The sequence below is a fragment of the Rhinoraja longicauda genome, chromosome 44 (assembly GCF_053455715.1).
Source record: "Rhinoraja longicauda isolate Sanriku21f chromosome 44, sRhiLon1.1, whole genome shotgun sequence".
Classification (NCBI taxonomy): Eukaryota; Metazoa; Chordata; class Chondrichthyes; order Rajiformes; family Arhynchobatidae; genus Rhinoraja; species Rhinoraja longicauda.
Window position 1 is genome coordinate 6,327,037 of NC_135996.1, and position 19,679 is coordinate 6,346,715.

At 53.9% G+C, this 19,679-nt stretch overlaps 1 protein-coding gene and 1 long non-coding RNA gene across 2 annotated transcripts; one reads left to right on the forward strand and one right to left on the reverse strand.

Annotated features, from left to right (window-relative positions):
* Window positions 1–2,120: 2,120 nt before the first annotated feature.
* Window positions 2,121–12,125, forward strand: LOC144612351 (E3 SUMO-protein ligase PIAS1-like). Its single transcript, XM_078431926.1, has 6 exons — window positions 2,121–2,247; window positions 2,734–2,779; window positions 3,170–3,346; window positions 6,148–6,287; window positions 7,691–7,728; window positions 9,829–12,125. The coding sequence occupies exons 1-6, from the start codon at window positions 2,121–2,123 to the stop codon at window positions 10,102–10,104; spliced, it is 804 nt and encodes a 267-aa protein (XP_078288052.1). The 3' UTR covers window positions 10,105–12,125.
* A 1,741-nt stretch (window positions 12,126–13,866) lies between these two features.
* On the reverse strand, window positions 13,867–19,459 carry LOC144612408 (uncharacterized). The gene is made up of 3 exons (XR_013549664.1): window positions 19,343–19,459; window positions 16,724–16,873; window positions 13,867–14,069 (listed from the first exon to the last, which is right to left on the reverse strand). It is a non-coding gene; the product is annotated as an uncharacterized LOC144612408 (long non-coding RNA).
* Between the last annotated feature and the right edge of the window lie 220 nt (window positions 19,460–19,679).

Here is a 19,679-nt window from a genome sequence, read left to right on the forward strand (position 1 = left end):
GGGGAGAATGTGTGTGTGTGTGACCCCCTGCCCAGTAGGCACAAACCCCCGCCCGCTCACATTGTGGGCCCCCCCTTTCCCTGCCCGCACTGTGACACCCCCTCCCCTCTCTGCCCCCACGTCGGGACCCCTTCCCTCTGCCCGCCAGTGGGCACACCCTCCTCCGCCTCTCTCTGCCCGCGACCCCCTTCCGTATGCCCACTGTCTGAGAGACTCTCCCTTTGCCCGCTAGCGTGCACACCCCCTCTCTCTCCCCTCACTGTGACACCCTCTCTCTGCCCCCCACATCGGGACCCCTTCCCTCTGCCCACTGTCTAGGAGACCCCCCCCTCTTTGCCCGCTAGCGTGCACACCCCCTCTCTCTTCCCTCACTGTGACACCCCCCCTTGCCCGCTCTCTGCCCCCCACATCGGGACCCCTTCCATCTGCCCACTGTGGCGCATCCCCCCCACCACCCTACTCTGCCCTGCCAGTGGGCACCTACCCCCCCCCCCCTCTCCTGCCCGCCCGCGTTTTGTGACACCCCTCTCTGCCTGCCAGTGGGCATTTCCCCCCCTCCCCCATTCTGTGCTCCCCACGTCTCCTTGCCCGCGCTTTGTGACACCCCGCCCCCCACTCCCCCCCCCCTCTGCCCGCCCGTCGGCCAATGTCCGATCAAGGATAGTCCGAGGGTCACAAGTGAAGTAGATAGTAGTTCAGCCAGGACCGGTCTCTGGTTGTGGTAGGACGATTCAGTAGCCTGATAATAGCCGGGAAGAACCTGCCCCTGAATCTGGAGGTGTGCGTTCTCACCCTACAGGGATAGTCTTGCGAATCTGCATGCAAAAATAATAATAATAATAACAAAAACTTTATTTATAGAGCATTTTTCATGCAATTGAATGCAGCCCAAAGTGCTTTCCACAAAATCAAACACAAGTCTAAACAAAGATACAATATAAAACAGTAAGGACACAGGCGTACAAAGCACAGATTTCAATTTTAAACATTTAAAATTGGGAGTGTAAAAGACAAAGGATGTAAAATCAGTTAAAAGCTTGAGTAAAAAGATATGTTTTTAACTGCCGTTTAAAAATCTCAGCTGAGTGGGCGTCTCTGATGACCCTGGGTCGGGTGTTCCACAGCTTGGGGCCTAGTCGAAAAAGGCTGCTTCCCCAATTTTCTTACTGCTGCGGCATTGAGAGGCTAACAGGCCGGCATCAGCAGATCTGAGCGCTCGAGTAGAGGCAGCGGGAAGGAGGGACCCTGTAAGATACGCTGCTCCCAAGGGCTTTGTAGTCTATAAGGAGGACTTTATAGTCTATCCTGGAGATCACAGGCAGCCAGTGAAGGGAGTATAATACTGGGGTGATCTGTTTACACTGTGGTGCCTCCCAGACGCCTTGAATCCTCCCGGCCACTCACGTTATTCCGGGTTCCCTGAGGCACGCCACAACACTGTTATCACACTGTACCTGGTACACGTGACTACAAAAAAAACATTCACCATTGCCCCCCTCTTCCCTGCTCCCACCTCCCCCCCCCTCCCCCGCCCATCCCATCAACGGGTATCGGGGATTATGGGGAGAAGGCAGGAGAATGGGGTTAGCAGCGAGAGATAGATCAGCCTACTCCTGCACTGATCACTTACATCCTTATGTCCTGCTCTTCCCCTATCTTCTCTCTTTCTCCTTCCCCCTCTCCCTCCTTTTCCTTCCCCTCCTTTTCCCTCCCCCCTTCCTTTCCCTCCCCCCTTCCTTTCCCTCCCCCCTTCCTTTCCCTCCCCCCTTCCTTTCCCTCCCCCTTTCCTTTTCCTTCCCCTCCTTTTCCCTTCCCCCCATCCTTTCCCTCCCCCCTTCCGTTCCCTCCCCCCCTTCCTTTTCCTTCCCCTCCTTTTCCCTCCCCCTTCCTTTCCCCCCCCTTCCTTTCCCTCCCCCCTTCCTTTCCCTCCCCCTTCCTTTCCCCCCTCCCCTCCCTCTCTCCCCCCTCCCTCTCTCTCCCCCCTCCCTCTCTCTCCCTCCCTCTCTCCCCCATCCCTCTCTCCCCCTCCCTCTCCCCCCTTCTTCCCTCTCTCACCATACCCTCCCTCCCTCTCTCCCCCTCTCTCCCTCTCCACCCCCCCCCCCCCCCGCAGGCTCTTCATGGAGATCCTCAACCTGTGCACGCACTGTGATGAGATCCTGTTCAAGGAGGATGGGTCGTGGAGCCCGATGCAGCCGAAGCGGGTGAAGCAGGAGCCCCTGTGGTCCTCGTACAGCAGCCCTGACGGTGAGTTGCGGCTCCACGCCGACCGGAGGGAGGGTCCCCCTCTCACCAAGCGAAAGGCCTCCCTTCACACAACATCACGGCGGCTTGTGGAGGGGGGGGGGGTTATGAGGCCATGGGATAGGAGCAGAATCAGGCCATTCGGCCCATCGAGACTACTCCGCCATTTAATCATGGCTGATCTATCTCCCATTTAATTTCATTCTCCTGCCTTTTCCCCGTAACCCCTGACGCCCCGTACTAATCAAGAATTTGCCCAACTCTGCCTTATCCACTGGCTTGTTCTCCACAGCCGTCTGTGGCAATGAGTTCCACAGATTCACCACCCTCTGACTGAAGAAATTTCTCCGCATCTCCTTCCTAAAGGAACGTCCTTTAACTAATCAAGCGGAGGGAGGGCGGGGAGGGGAGGGGAGGGGGGGAGAGGGAGGGGGGAGATCGGGACCCTCTGATACCAACACGCGCTGTTCCCCGTTCCTCGTGATCCAGAGGAGGCACGGAAGACCTCGGGTCAGAGCAGCACGGCGGCGCGGCGGTAGAAATGCTGCCTCACCGCGCCAGAGACCCGGGAGGGGAAGAGAGGGGGGGGGGGGGGGTGGGGGGAGATTACATAGATTATATTTACATGGCGACTATGTTGATCTGTGTACAGTAAGTCGGGGAGAGAGGGCTGAGGGAGGGGGGGGAGAGAGGGCAGAGGGGAGAGAGGGAGGGGAGAGATAGGGAAATAGAGGGAGGGAAGAGGGAGGGGGATGAGGTGGGGAGAGGGGATGAGGTGGGGAGAGGGGGGATGAAGTGGGGAGAGGGCGGAGGTGAGGTGGGGAGAGGGGGGGGAGGTGAGGTGGGGAGAGGGGGATAGAGGGGTTTATGTAGCAGTGTGTTGCGTCGCTGGGTGACGTGGGCTTGCCGTGCTCCGTTCCTGCAGGCGGCACGGCGGTCCGCGGAGCCCTTCTCGCGGCGGAAGTACTGCTCGCAACGCGGCGGTCCCGCGGCCGAGGGTGATCGACCTGACACTGGACAGCTCGTCGGACGAGGAGGAGCCCCCCTTGAAGAGGCACTGCCACGTGGTGACGTCCACGCACCTGGCCTCCGTCAACAAGCAGTGAGTTTGTCTGCCGTCGCCGCGGTCCCGCCCCGCCCCGCCCGGCCTCGCACCACGACGGACACGAGCAGGATCACGCCATTCCCACGGCGATCAGCGTCTATCGGCACTGGGCCTGCGTTTAGAAACATAGAAAATAGGTGCAGGAGTAGGCCATTCGGCCATTCGAGCCTGCACCGCCATTCAATATGATCATGGCTGATCATCCAACTCAGTATCCCGTACCTGCCTTCTCTCCAATACCCCCTGATCCCTTTAGCCACAAGGGCCACATCTAACTCCCTCTTAAATATAGCCAATGAACTGGCCTCAACTACCTTCTGTGGCAGAGAATTCCACAGATTCACCACTCTGTGTGAAAAAAAAGTTCTCATCTCGGTCCTAAAAGACTTCCCCCTTATCCTTAAACTGTGACCCCTTGTTCTGGACTTCCCCAACATCGGGAACAATCTTCCTGCATCTAGCCTCTCCAACCCCTTAAGAATTTTGTAAGTTTATATAAGATCCCCCCTCAATCTTCTAAATTCCAGCGAGTACAAGCCGAGTCTATCCAGTCTTTCTTCATATGAAAGTCCTGCCATCCCAGGTATCAATCTGGCGAACCTTCTCTGTACTCCCTCTATGGCAAGAATGTCTTTCCTCAGATTAAGAGACCAAAACTGTACGCAATACTCCAGGTGTGGTCTCACCAATGCCCTGTACAACTGCAGCAGAACCTCCCTGCTCCTACACTCAAATCCACTCGCTATGAATGCCAACATACCATTCGCTTTCTTCACTGCCTGCTGCACCTGCATGCCTACTTTCAATGACTGGTGTACCACGACACCCAGGTCTCGTTGCATCTCCCCTTCTCCTAATAGGCCACCATTCAGGTAATACTCTGCTTTCCTGTTCTTGCCACCAAAGTGGATAACCTCACATTTATCCACATTATACTGCATCTGCCATGCATTTGCCCACTCACCTAACCGTGAGGATGAGCGATGGGGGGGGGGGGGGGCATCATTGAAACGTACAGAACAGTGAGTGGCCTTGATAGAGTGCATGTGGAGAGGATGTTTCCACTAGTGGGAGAGTCTAGGACCAGAGGCCACAGCCTCAAAATTGACGGACGTTCATGTTCATAGGCGATAGGAGCAGAATTAGGCCATTCGGCCCATCAAGTCTAGATTTAGATTTAGATTTAGAGATACAGCGCGGAAACAGGCCCTTTGGCCCACCGAGTCCACGCCGCCCAGCGATCCCCGCACATTAACACTATCCTACACACACACTAGGGACAATTTTTACATTTACCCAGTCAATTAACCTACAAACCCGCACGTCTTTGGAGTGTGGGAGGAAACTGAAGATCTCGGAGAACACCCACGCAGGTCACGGGGAGAACGTACAAACTCCGTACAGACAGACGGCGCATGTAGTCAGGATCGAACCTGAGTCTCCGGCGCTACGGCATTCAATCGGGGCTGATCTATCTCTCCCTCCCAACCCCATTCTCCCCATAACCCCTGACACCCGCACTAATCAAGAATCTACTTTATCTGTCTCTGACTTAAAATATCCGCTGACTTGGCCTCCACTGCCTTCTGTGGCAATGAATCCCACAGATTCACCACCCTCCCGACTAAGGACATTCCTAGGTAGACACAAAATGCTGGAGTAACTCAGCGGGTCAGGCAGCGTCTCGGGAGGGAAGGAATGGGTGACGTTTCAGGTCGAGTCTGAAGAAGGGTCGGGGGACGGATAGGATGCAGTCGGAGACAGGAAGACTAGTGGGAGAACTGGGAAGGGGGAGGGGATGGAGAGGGAGGCGAAGCAGGGACTATCTGAAGTTAGAAGTCAATGTTCATACCGCTGGGGTGTGAGCTGCCCAAACCAAATATGAGGTGCTGTTCCTCCAATTTGCTGTGGGCCTCACTCTCCTCCTCATCTCCTTCCTCAAGGAAGGTCCTTTTGATCTGAGGCTGAGGCATGTGTGTGTATATATAGTTAGTATAAGAAAATAACTGCAGATGCTGGTACAAATCGAAGGTATTTATTCACAAAATGCTGGAGTAACTCAGCAGGTCAGGCAGCATCTCAGGAGAGAAGGAATGGGTGACGTTTCGGGTCGAGACCCTTCTTCAGACTGATGTCAGGGGGGCGGGACAAAGGAAGGATATAGGTGGAGACAGGAAAATAGAGGGAGATCTGGGAAGGAGGAGGGGAAGAGAGGGACAGAGGAACTATCGAAAGTTGGAGAAGTCGATGTTCATACCACTGGGCTGCAAGTTGCCTAGGCGAAATATGAGGTGCTGTTCCTCCAATTTGCGGTGGGCCTCACTATGGCACTGGAGGAGGCCCATGACAGAAAGGTCAGACTGGGAGTGGGAGGAGGAGGTGAAGTGCTCGGCCACCGGGAGATCAGTTTGGTCAACACGGACCGAGCACAGGTGTTTAGCGAAGCGATCGCCGAGCCTGCGCTTGGTTTCGCCGATGTAAATACGTTGACATCTGGAGCAGCGGATGCAATAGATGAGGTTGGAGGTGGTGCAGGTGAACCTCTGTCTCACCTGGAAACACTGTTTGGGTCCTTGAATGGAGTTGAGGGGGAGGTAAAGGGACAGGTGTTGCATTATACATCTGGAGCAGCCTGTATATATAGTTATGTGTATATGTGTAAAAACTGTTCCGAATGTGTGTGGGATAGTGTTAGCGCGCGGGGATCGCTGGTCGGCGCGGACCTGCCGGGCCGAAGGGCCTGTTCCCGCGTTGTATCTCTAAACTAAGACGGTCCTGTTCACCGCGATTGCCCGCAGGTTCGTGAGCCTTCACCAGCTGCCGCCGGCGCTCCAGACCCCGGCCTCCAGCGCAGTCTCCACGGACTACCTGCCCTCGCTCTCCATCCCGGAGTACCACCTCTCCTACCACATGCCTCCGCTGCCTTCAGACTTCCAAGGTAATCTTCACGACTCGCCGCCAACACTCGCCCGCCCCCTCCCCCGCCTTGACGCTCTAGAGCGCTCGTGAGACTTGGATGGGTTGTAAGCTTACCTGCCACCGCCATCTTCCTGAGGAATTATATCCCCTGGACATGGATAGGACAGGTTTGGAGGGACATGGACCAAGCGCGGGCAGGTGGGACTAGTGCAGCCAGGGCATGTTGGCCGGTGTGGGCCGAAGGGCCTGTTTCCACACTGTATCACTGTGACTCTATGTGTAGGAAGGAATTGCAGATGCTAGTTGAAACTGAAGATGGACACAAAATGCTGGAGTAACTCAGCTGGACAGTCAGCGTCTGTGGAGAGAAGGAACGGGTGAAGTTTTCTTCGGACTGAAGAAGGGTCTCGAGCCGAAACTTCTCCCATTCCTTCTCTCCAGAGATGCTGCCCGCCCCCGCTGAGTTACTCCAGCACATTGTGTCCATCTTCGGTTTAAACCAGCAGCTGCAGTTCCTTCTTGCACCATTCAGATAATAATGTGCCTTCCTGTTCTTGCCACCAAAGTGGATAACCTCATATGAATCCACATTATACTGCAACTGCATCTTAGGCTGACGGGCCCCTGAATGAGGGGGGGGGGGGGTGGCTGGGTCCCTAGAGGGGGGCTGAACACAGTGGAGAAGGGGGTGAGTGGGATTAATGTGGGGGGAGTGAGGGGAGATAACTGGGCCCTTAGTGAGAGGAGGATGTTTGGGACCCGTAAAGAGAGGTGGGGGTTGACAGGGCCCTTAGTGGGGAGGGGGGTGTTGGTGGGACCCTTGAGAGGGGCTCTGAGCCCCCCTGGTTACTGTTATCCAGGCCTTCTTACCCAGTCGCGCCTCCCTGCAGACTGGGTGTCCTCTCCTCATGTCTGCTGTCGGTGTGTGTGTGTGTAGATACTCTCGAATCTGACCCGATCCCCTCACTCTCCCTCCCTCCTCTCCCCCCCTCTCTCTTCCCCCCCTCTTGACCCCCCCTCTCTCTCTCCCCCCTCTCTCTCTCCCCCTCTCTCTCTCCCTCCCTCCTCTCCCCCCCTCTCGACCCCCCCTCTCTCTCTCCCCCCTCTCTCTCTCCCCCCCTCTCTCTCCCCCCCTCTCTCTCCCCCCACTCTCTCTCCCCTCTCTCTTCCCCCACTCTCTCTCCCCCCCCCTCTCTCTCCCTCCCTCTCTCTCCCCCCACTCTCTCTCCCCCTCTCTCTTCCCCCACTCTCTCTCCCCCCCACTCTCTCTCCCTCCCTCCCCCTCCCTCCTCTCTCTCTCTCTCTCTCTCCCCCCTCTCTCTCACCCCCTCTCTATCCCCCCCTCGATCTCCTCCCTCCCCACTCTTTCCCCCCCCTTCTCTCTCTCTCTCTCCCCCCCCCCCCCCTCTCTCTCTTTTTCAGGTTTGGACTTATTTTCCTTCCTTCAAGTGGACAACCAGGTATGTGAATAATTACATTTATTTGCCATACACCGATCAGCCAAAACATTAAGACGTGATGAGCCAAAACATTATGACCACCTGCCTAATATGCTGTTGGTCCTCCGTGTGCAGCCCCATACGCAGCAGGGTGCGATGCACTGTGTATTGTGACACATTCCTCCCGTGACCACCATTAACATTTTCTGTGACTTGTGCCACAGTCGACCTTCTGTCGGTTCGGACCAGACGGGATCGCCTTCGTTGCCCTCGCGCATCGATGAGCCTTGGGCGCCCAACACCCTGCCTGTCGCCGGTTTGTGGTTTGTCCCTCCTCGGACCACTGTCGGTCGGTCGGTATTCACCACTGCCGACTGGGAGCACCCCACAAGCCTTGCCGATTCAGAGATGCTCTGACCCAGTCGTCTGGCCATAACAATTTGGCCCTTGTCAAAGTCGCTCAGGTCTTTACTCCTGCCCATTTCTCCTGCATCCAACACATCAACTTCAAGAACTGACTGTTCACTTGCTGCCTAATATATCCCACCCCTTGACAGGTGCCATTGTAACAAGATAATCAATGTTCTCCAGAGATGCTGCCTGACCAGTTAATCAAGGTTGTCACTTTGCCTGTCAGTGGTCATAGTGTTTCGGCTGATCGATATCATTTGGATCTATCTGCATGTTAACTGCCGACTGTTTCGTGCAAATTTAACACTGTCGGGATTTAACCTGAAGAAGCCTAGATTTGGGTCTGATTTCTAATTTAATTGATAGATACATTTAGTTTAGTTTAGAGATACAGCACGGAAACAGGCCCTTCGGCCCACCGAGTCCGCGCCGACCAGCGATCCCCGCACACTAACACAGTCCACAACCCACTGGAGACAATTTTTACAATTACACATCAGGACAGGCAGCATCTCTGGAGAGAAGGAACGAGTGACATTTTGGGTCGAGTCCCTTCTTCAGACTGATCCGTTTGCTTTGTTGTTAGCTTCTCCCAGCTAACAACGATCCGTTCTACATTTCCCTCGATGGCCATTCCCTTTGTCTTATTTTCACACCTTACACTTTCTAATCTGTGTACCTCCCTCTCCCCTGACATCAGTCTGAAGAAGGGTCTTGACCCGAAACGTCACCCGTTCCTTCTCTCCAGAGATGCTGCTGCTGAGAGCTGAGGTACTCCAGCTTTTTGAGTCTGCCTACAATTTATGAACTCCCTAACCAGTTTGACAGGACGATGTCCTGGCTAAGTCTTACCTGTCAGTGTCTAGCCCAGTTCTCCATCTGTAATGGGTGTGTTGTCTACTCTGTCATTGTCTGTGGGTGGGCCAGGTTGTGGACGGTGAGAGTTTTATTTTGCTTCAGCCCCAGTCACGAGACAAGATCAAGAGTTAAATGCAGAGGAGGGTGAGAGGGGAACGGAGATAGGAACCCGAGGGGCACCTGTTTCCACACAGAGGGCGGTGGGTATATGGATTGAGCTGCCGCAGGAGGTTGTTGAGGTACTATCATAACGTTCAAGAGACATTGGGACAGGTCCTTGGATAGGAAAGGTTTAGGAAGATATGTGGGCCAAACGTGTGCAGTTGGGACTTGTGTAGATGGGGAACCTTTTGTTTCCACGCTGTGTCTCAAGTTTAAAGCTAGGACAGGTTTGGAGGGGATATGGGCCAAATGCGGGCAGGTGGGACCGGTGTAGTTGGGGAACCATGAGCAAGTTGGGCTGAAGGGCCTGTTTCCGCGCCGTATCTCCAGTTTAAAGATGGGGTGGGTTTAGATGGGGCTTGTCGGTCGGCATGAGCAAGTTGGGCTGAAGGGCCTGTTTCCGCGCTGTCTTGAGTTTAAAGATAGGATGGGTGTAGATGGGGCTTGTCGGTCGGCATTGGTGAGTTGGGCTAAAGGGCCTGTTTCCGTGCCGTATCTCCAGTTTAAATATGGGATGGGTTTAGATGGGGCTTGTCGGTCGGCATGGGTGGGCTGGGCTGAAGGGCCTGTTTCCGCGCGGTCTCGAGTTTAAAGATAGGATGGGTGTAGGTGGGGCACCTTGGTGGGCATGGGCAGGCTGGGCTGAAGGGCCTGTTTCCTCACTCTGTGACTCTGTGACTCTGCCTGCAGAACCAGCGCTCGGTGATCAGCAGTAGCTCGGACGAGCTGGACCCCATGCACGCCTCACTCAGCCACTTCTTCCCTTTCACCTCGTCGCCCCAGTACCTGGAGCCGGTGCTGAGCCCAGCCGGGACCATGCACGGGACTGCGGGCCGGGGCAGCGGTGGCAGCGGCAGCGGCAGCGGCATCATCTCCAGCGGCATCGCCCGCGACACCCGGCCCACATCTCACACCGACGCCACAGCTACACACACCAACATCCTGGACGTCATCTCCCTAGACTAACGGGACTGTCCAACAGCGGGTGAACTCACACACTCACATGCGCGCACACACACACACGCACACACTCACGCACACACACTTGCATGCACACACTCACGCTCACACGCACACTCCCACTCAGTCACGCACACACACTCACATGCACACGCACACACTCCCACTCGCACGCACTCACACTCCCACACACACACTTACATGCGCACACACACACACACTCGCACTCACACACACACTCCTACTCTCAAACACACACACACGCACGCACTCCCACACATGCACTCACACACACGCACACGCACTCACGCACACACACACACTCAGACTCCCACGCACGCGGGCATAGTATTGGAGCAGCAGTGCCGTTGGATTTGTCCCGAGTGCAGCTGGGATGGCCGCTGGCCTCCCGGGGAACGCAGGTCCTGGTTTGCCGCCCTCGTCTCTGGTTATAAACAGAGCTCTGGGAGCCCGTGCTACAGAACCCGCTCCCTCTCCATCCACCCCTCCCACCCAGTGCCCAGTCACACGGCACGGCCTTTGCCCGCCCCTGAACTAACCCACGCCCGCTGGACACGGGCGTCTCGTGCGGTGAGGGCAAGGCAGGCCGCTGTAGCTGGGTGTGAAAAACCTCGGTCTGGAGAAGGTCCTGACCCGAAACGTCACCTATCAGTCTGAGGAAAGGTCCCGACCCAAAACATCACCTATTGTAGTCAGAAGAATGGTCCCAAACCGAAACGTCACCTATTGATTGTGGATGATCAGCCGTGATCACATTGAATGACTGGTGGCTCCAAGGGCCGAATGGCCTCCTCCTGCACTTATCTATGTATCTATTGTAGTCGGAAGAATGGTCCCAAACCGAAACGTCACCTATCTGGTCTGAGGAAGGGTCCTGACTGAAAATGACGCCTATCCGGTCTCTCGCAGGGTCCCGACCTGAAACATCACCTCTCCAGTCTGAAGAAGGGTCCCGACCTGAAACATCACCTCTCCAGTCTGAGGAAGGGTCCCGACCTGAAACATCACCTCTCCAGTCTGAGGAAGGGTCCCGACCCAAAACATCACCTAATGTGTGAAGAAGGGTCCCGTCCCAACCTGAAACATCACCTATTCGGTCTGAAGAAGAGTCCTGACCCAAAACTTTACCGATCAAGTTGTAAAGAGGGGTCCCGACCCGAAGGGTCACCTATCGTCGTCTGATGAAGGATTCTAACCCGAGACGTCTCCTATCCATCTTCAGTCCCCATGCCGCCTGTCCCGCTGAGTTACTCCAGCACTTTGCGCGCTTTTGCAGACTCACCAGCCTCTGCGGTTCCTTGTGTCTACTACCGAGGACATCTGAGAACAGCCAAGCTGGTCGGAGAGAGACTATTCCACGGGGAAACAGTTGCCCATTCCTTCTCTCCAGAGACGCTGCCTGCCCCCAGCCGAGTTACTCCAGCTTTTTGTGTATCTTCAGCGCATAACCAGTTCCCACACGGTCAAAACTGTAGGATGCTATGATCCACCGCATTCAGAAGACTTGGCGTCGTTGAAATCTTCTCGCAGTGTAGAGAAGGCATAACCCTGTGGACATCAGGAAGAGCCCCAGCCCGCTACGAGCGGGATTCCCGAACAAAGTGGCGGCCATTTTAAATGTAGCATTAAGATATAAACGTCCCTCTTTTTTTTTTTACACACAAAATTATGTAAGGGAACTAACTTTCTGTACAGAGAAAGCAAAATGATCTATTTTCAGTGAAGGGTATTTTGTAAATATCAAAGTATTTTAACAAAATCAAAAATTTCCAAAGACTATTATCTGCTCAATTGTGCCTGTCACGTGCAGATCACCCTAACCAAGCATTTAATCTCATAGCCTTCAGTGGAAACTTCACTCCCATCGCCAAGGCCAGCCACTGCAGATCGGTGTGGTGTGAGGGGCAATCTGCCCTCCCTGCCGAGAGGTGGAGCGGGGTGTGAACTTTGCAATCGCTCACTGAACCTTCATGTATCGCAATTAAAGGACAAGGAAATTTTAAAAAGGGGAGGTGTCCTTACTTCAGCCATGTTTGTCGTGGGTTTTATCTAGCATGTTAAAACCAGGGAGGTTCTGCTGCAGTTGTACAGGGCATTGGTGAGACCGCACCTGGAGTATTGTGTACAGTTTTGGTCTCCTAATCTGAGGAAAGACATTCTTGCCATAGAGGGAGTACAGAGAAGGTTCACCAGATTGATCCCTGGGATGGCAGGACTTTCATATGAAGAAAGACTGGACAGACTCGGCTTGTACTCGCTGGAATTTAGAAGACTGAGGGGGGGATCTTATAGAAACTTACAAAATTCTTAAGGGGTTGGACAGGCTGGATGCAGGAAGATTGTTCCCGATGTTGGGGAAGTCCAGAACAAGGGGTCACAGTTTAAGGATAAGGGGGAAGTCTTTTAGGACCGAGATGAGAACGTTTTTTTTCCACACAGAGAGTGGTGAATCTGTGGAATTCTCTGCCACAGAAGGTAGTTGAGGCCAGTTCATTGGTTATATTTAAGAGGGAGTTAGATGTGGCCCTTGTGGCTAAAGGGATCAGGGGGTATGGAGAGAAGGCAGGTACGGGATACTGAGTTGGATGATCAGCCACGATCATATTGAATGGCGGTGCAGGCTCGAAGGGCCGAATGGCCTACTCCTGCACCTATTTTCTATGTTGAAGGTTGGAAAGGGATTTACAACTTGTTCATAAGGGATAGGAGCAGAATTGGGCCATTCGGCCCATCAAGTCTACTCCCGCCATTCAATCATGGCTGATCCATCTCTTTTCCCCCCCCAACCCCATTCTCCTGCCTTCTCCCCACATCCCCTGACACCCGTACTAATCGAGTCTAGTCAATTTTATCTGTATAGCACATTTAAAAACAACCCACGTTGACCAAAGTGCTGTACATCAGTTCAGGTACTAAGAACGAACATATAATGGCACACAAACATAACAGCACATACATAAACAGTTCACAGCGCCCCCTCAGAGGGCCTCAAACGCTAGGGAGTAGAAATAGGTTTTGAGCCTGGACTTGAAGGAGTGGATGGAGGGGGCAGTTCTGATGGGGAGAGGGATGCAAAAGCGCGGTCACCCCTGAGTTTAAGCCTAGACCGCAAGAGTAGTGAGCGGTCTGGAATAGAGTAGAGGTGGAGAGGATGTTTCCACTAGTGGGAGAGTCTAGGATCAGAGGGCACAGCCTCAGAATTAAAGCACGTTCTTTTAGGAAGGAGATGAGGAGAAATTTCTTTAGTCAGGGGGCAGTGAATCTGTGGGATTCTTTGCCACAGATGGCTGTGGAGGCCAAGTCAGTGGATATTTTTAAGGCAGAGATAGATTCTTGATTAGTGCGGGTGTCGGAGGTTATGGGGAGAAGGCAGGAGAATGGGGTGAGGGGGGAGAGATAGATCAGCCGTGATTGAATGGCGGAGTGGACTTGATGGGCCGAATGGCCTAATTTGACTCATCACTTATGATCTCTCCCTCCTAACTCCATTCTCCTGCCTTCTCCCCGTAGCATGTCTTCTCAACCACTGATAACAGGGGATCAAAGGGATTGGGGCTGATTATTCACTCAATGGGCCAGAGGCTCTTTTGGCTGGAGATGCTGCCTGTCCCGCTGAGTTACTCCAGCATTTTGTGTCTACGGTTTAAACCAGCATCTGCAGTTCCTCCTACGCACCACGTCTATCGACCAAGCTGTCGTGGTACGCACAAGTTACCAGACGCACACGTTTTCAAAAGAAAGTTGTTTATTGAGTTTGTAAATGGGGGGTTGCCTGTCCAATCCCCAGGCTGGTCTGTGGCCCGCTGATGGTGGAGATATCGGACAAATTAACCCTCGTGCCCTCTGATTCTCACCGCTTCTGAGGAGTTTCCTTTTCAATCCGCGTTGTGGCGATGTAGGACTCCAGTATAAATATCGTCTCGTCCACCTGATTCTCACTCGAATCCAACCTGCACAGAAGGCGGGAGGTCACGTTGGTTGCAGTTGTACAAGACGTCGGTGAGTCCACAATTAAAGGTATTGTGTTCACTTCTGGGCACCGTGTTTGTAGGAGAGATATTGTCAAGCTTGACAATGGGTTCAGAGAAGATTTACGAGGATGTTGCCAGGACTAGATGGTGTGAGCTACAGGGAGAGGTTGAGCAGGCTGGGAGCGCAGGAGGATGAGGGGTGATCTTGTAGAGGTGTATAAAATCATGAGAGGAATAGATCGGGTGGACGCACAGAGTCTTTTACCCAGAGTAGGGAATTAACCCTTACACATCGACAGGACAGGTTTGGAGGGATATGCACCAGGCACAGGCAGGTGGGACTAGTGTAGCTGGGACATGTTTGCCGGTGTGGGCGAGTTGGGCCAAAGGGCTTGTTTCCACACTGACGATGACATGTTGGCCTTCATCGCAAGAGGATTTGAGTTTCGGAGCAAGGAGGTCCTACTGCAGTTGTACAGGGCCCTGGTGAGACCGCACCTGGAGTACTGTGCGCAGTTTTGGTCTCCTAATTTGAGGAAGGACATTCTTGCTATTGAGGGCGTGCAGCGTAGGTTCACCAGGTTAATCCCCGGGATGGCGGGACTGACAAGTGATGAAAGACTGGGTCGACTGGGCTTGTATTCACTGGAATTTAGAAGGATGAGAGGGGATCTTATGGAAACATATAAAATTCTTAAGGGACTGGACAGGCTAGATGCAGGAAAAATGTTCCCCATGTTGGGGGAGTCCAGAACCAGGGGTCACACAGTTTAAGAATAAGGGGCAGGCCATTTAGGATTGAGATGAGGAAAAACTTTTTCAGTTGTGAATCTGTGGAATTCTCTGCCACAGAAGGCAGCGGAGGCCAATTCACCGGATGTGTTCAAGAGAGAGTTCGATAGAGCTCTTGGGGCTAACGGAATCAAGGGATATGGGGAGAAAGCAGGAACGGGGTACTGATTTTGGATGATCAGCCACGATCATATTAAATGGCGGGTGCTGGCTCGAAGGGCCGAATGGCCTTCTGCACCTATTTTCTGTGTTTCTAAATTAATTTTATTTACATTTTAACAAAACATTCATGTTAGAAACCCTCTGTGTTTCTAACTGCCTTACACCACAAAGCTCAGGATCTCGAAGTTAACCCAGATGATTATAGTGTGAGTGAAATCTCTGGATCTGGACTCGCTGAGCAAAGATCTTGCAGTACAAGGTTCTGACCTTCTCTATGCCTCTCACAGTTTTACATGCTCTTTAGTTGAGTTTAGAGATACAGTGCGGGGTACTGATTGAGAATGATCAGCCATGATCACATTGAATGGCGGTGCTGGCTCGAAGGGCCGAATGGCCTCCTCCTGCACCTATTGTCTAACAGGCCCTTTGGCCCACCGGGTCCGCGCCGACCAGCGATCCCCTGTTCACACAATATTCTACCCTACACACACTCGGGGCAATTTGCAGAAGCCAATTAACCTCCAGTCCACCCTTCCTGATGTGAGCTGATTAGTTTAGAGATACAGCGTGGAAACAGGCCCTTCGGCCCACCGGGTCCGCGCCGACCAGCGATCCCCGCACACTGACACCACCCGACACACACTACGGACAATTTTTGCATTTTTTAACCTAACAAACTGTACGTAAGATGCAGTAAGGTGAACTTGAAATGGTTCAAAGTGCAAGTGAAGTTCACCTATCGAAAAATAACTTTTTCCCTTCTGTTAAAAAGGCAATAGCAGTCTCGATTTCCCCACACTACCCAAAGAATTGCAACCCTATTAACTGAAGCAGAAACTTATGTTTGGCAAAACCATCCTTTCCCCAGAATCAAATGCTTCAAAATTCAATTTTATTTGTGTTGTAGTTTTAGTTTTGAGATTCAGTGTGGAAACAGGTCTTTTGGCCCACCGAGTACACGACAACCAACTTGTCCCACGTTCCCATCCACTCCCTGCACTAGGGGGCAATTTACAGAGGGGACGATTAACCCACAAACCTACCAAGCCAATTAGCCTACAAACCTGTACATCTTTGGAGTGCGGGAGGAAACCGAAGATCTCGGAGAAAACCCACGTGGGTACGAACTCCGTGCAGACGGCGCCCGTAGTCGGGATGGAACCCGGGTCTCTGGCGCTGTGAGGCAGCAACTCTACTGCTGCGCCACCGTGGCCGCCCGTGTCTTATTCCTCCCTCCCTCCCTCCTAATGGAACGGTGATCCCCCCCCCGCCAACAATGGGTCATTGTGGGCTCCAGCCTTCCGAAGGTCATCTGTTGCCGGTCGGCACCTATCCATGTTCTCCACAGATGCTGCCTGACCCGCTGAGTTACTCCAGCACTCTGAAACATCACCCATCCATGTTCTCCACAGATGCTGCCTGACCCGCTGAGTTACTCCAGCACTCTGTGAAACGTCACCTATCCATGTTCTCCACAGATGCTGCCTGACCTGCTGAGTTACTCCAGCACGGTTAGGGTTAGGGTTAGGGTTAGGGTTACTCCAGCACTCTGGAGAACATGGATAGGTGACGTTTCACAGAGGTGCTGCCTGACCCGCTAAGTTACTCCAGCACTCTGTGTCTAGCTTTGGTTTGAGGCACCGCCCACGGTCATCCCCCCCCCCCCCCCCCGCACTCACATGTTGACGTTGTGCTTGAGGGTCTCCAGCTGCTGCTGTTCGGGCGCTGTGATCATCTCCTCGATCTCCTGCAGCTGCAGTTCCTCAGCTCCCGTCGCCTGCATCGACGCCATGATGGCTTCGATCCGCTGGGACTTCTCCAGCAGACGCCTGAGGACGAGAGTCACGGTCAAACGGCGTGGAAACAGCCCAACTCGCCCACACCGGCCAACATGCCCCATCTACACTAGTCCCACCCACCCACACCGGCCAACATGCCCCATCTACACTAGTCCCACCTTTGCCCACACCGGCCAACATGCCCCATCTACACTAGTCCCACCCACCCACACCGGCCAACATGCCCCATCTACACCAGTCCCACCCACCCACACCGGCCAACATGCCCCATCTACACTAGTCCCACCCACCCACACCGGCCAACATGCCCCATCTACACTAGTCCCACCTTTGCCCACACCGGCCAACATGCCCCATCTACACTAGTCCCACCCACCCACACCGGCCAACATGCCCCATCTACACTAGTTCCACCTTTGCCCACACCGGCCAACATGCCCCATCTACACTAGTCCCACCCACCCACACCGGCCAACGTGCCCCATCTACACTAGTCCCACCTTTGCCCACACCGGCCAACATGCCCCATCTACACTAGTCCCACCCACCCACACCGGCCAACATGCCCCACCTACACTAGTCCCACCTTTGCCCACACCAGCCAACATGCCCCATCCACACTAGTCCCACCTTTGCCCACACCGGCCAACATGCCCCATCTACACTAGTCCCACCCACCCACACCGGCCAACGTGCCCCATCTACACTAGTCCCACCTGCCCACACCGGTCAACGTGCCCCATCTACACTAGTCCCACCTTTGCCCACACCAGCCAACATGCCCCATCCACACTAGTCCCACCTTTGCCCACACCAGCCAACATGCCCCATCTACACTAGTCCCACCTTCCTGCGTTTGGTCCATATCCCTCCAAACCTGTCCTGTCCATGTACCTGCCTAACTGTTTCTTAAACGTTGGGACAGTCCCAGCCTCAACTACCTCCTCCGGCAGCTCGTTCCACACACCCACCACCCTCTGTGTGGAAAAAGTTGCCTATAAAGTCGTTTCCCCCCCCCTCACCATGAACCCCCCCCCCTCACCTACACTCAATGGGCAGCGCCGGAGACTCAGGTTCGATCCCGGCTACGGGCGCCGTCTGTACGGAGTTTGTACGTTCTCCCCGTGACCTGCGTGGGTTTTCTCCGAGATCTTCGGTTTCCTCCCACACTCCAAAGACGTGCAGGTTTGTAGGTTAATTGACTGGGTAAATGTAAAAATTGTCCCTAGTGTGTGTGTGTGTAGGATAGTGTTAGTGTGCGGGGATCGCTGGGCGGCGCGGACCCGGTGGGCCGAAGGGCCTGTTTCTGCGTTGTATCTCTAAATCTAAACAAAAATCTAAAAACCGATGTCCTCGATTCCCCAACTCTACCTTATCTATTCCTGTTATGAATTTATACACCTCTTACATGGAAACATAGAAAATAGGTGCAGGAGGAGGCCATTTGGCCCTTCGAGCCAGCACCGCCATTCACTGTGATCATGGCTGATCATCCACAATCAGTAACCCGTGCCTGCCTTCTCCCCGTATCCCTTGATTCCGTTAGCCCTAGAGCTCCATCTAACTCTCTTTTAAATTCACCCAGTGAATCGGCCTGCACTGCCCTCTGTGGCAGAGAATGCCACAAATTCACAACTCTCTGGGTGAAAAACGATCACCCCTCGTCCTCCTGCGCTCCAGGGAATAGAGACCCAGCCTGCTCAACCTCTTCCCTGTAGCTCAGGCCCCTCGAGTCCTGGCAACATCCTCGTAAATCTTCTCTGCGCCCTTTCCAGCTTGGCCGACATCTTGCCTGTAGCAAGGCGACCAAAATTGGACGCAATAACCCAGTTGCGGCCTCGCCAACGTCTTGCACAACTGTAACGTGACCTCCCAACTTCTACACTCAAGAGGCAGACACAAAAAGCTGGAGTAACTCAGAGGGTCAGGCAGCATCTCTGGAGAGAAGGAATGGGTGACGTTTCGGGTCGAGACCCTTCTTCAGACTGATGTCTGGGGAGGGGGCGGGACAAAGATAGGATGTAGTCGGAGACGGGAAGACGAGTGGGAGAACTGGGAAGGGGGAGAGAGAGAAAGCAGGGACTACCTGAAGTTAGAGGAGTCAGTGTTTATACCGCTGGGGTGTAAACTACCCAAGCAAAATATGAGGTGCTGTTCCTCCAATTTGCGCTGGGCCTCACTCTGACAATGGAGGAGGCCCAGGACGGAAAGGTCAGACTGGGAGTGGGAGGGGGAGTCGAAGTGCTGAGCCACCGGGAGATCAGGTTGGTTGAGACGGACTGAGCGGAATGTGTTGAGCGAAACGATCACCTCGAAGGGTCTCGACCCGAAACGTCACCCATTCCTTCTCTCCTGCGATGCTGCCTGACCTGCTGAGTTACTCCAGCATTTGGTGAATAAGTACCTCACTTCTACAGTCAATAGCCGGACTGACGAAGGGCCAATGTGCCTGAAGCCCTCTCCAACATTCCCAAACAGCGGCCCCCCTCTGGCACTCACTTGTTCTCTCGTGTCTCGTGCTCTCGACGGTCGATCAGATTCACCACGGTCTGAAATGAAATGGCGGATATCAGTCCAGAGGTTCAACAGCAGACCAAGATCCAGATGTCAACTTCTCTACATCGGCGAGACCAAGAGCAGGCTCGGCGATCGTTTCACTGAACACCTCCGCTCAGTCAGTCTTAACCTACCTGATCTCCCGGTGGCTGAGCACTTCAACTCCCCCTCCCACTCCCAGTCCGACCTTTCTGTCCTGGGCCTCCTCCATTGTCAGAGGAACAGCACCTCATATTTTGCTTGGGCAGCTTACACCCCAGCGGTACGAACATTGACTCCT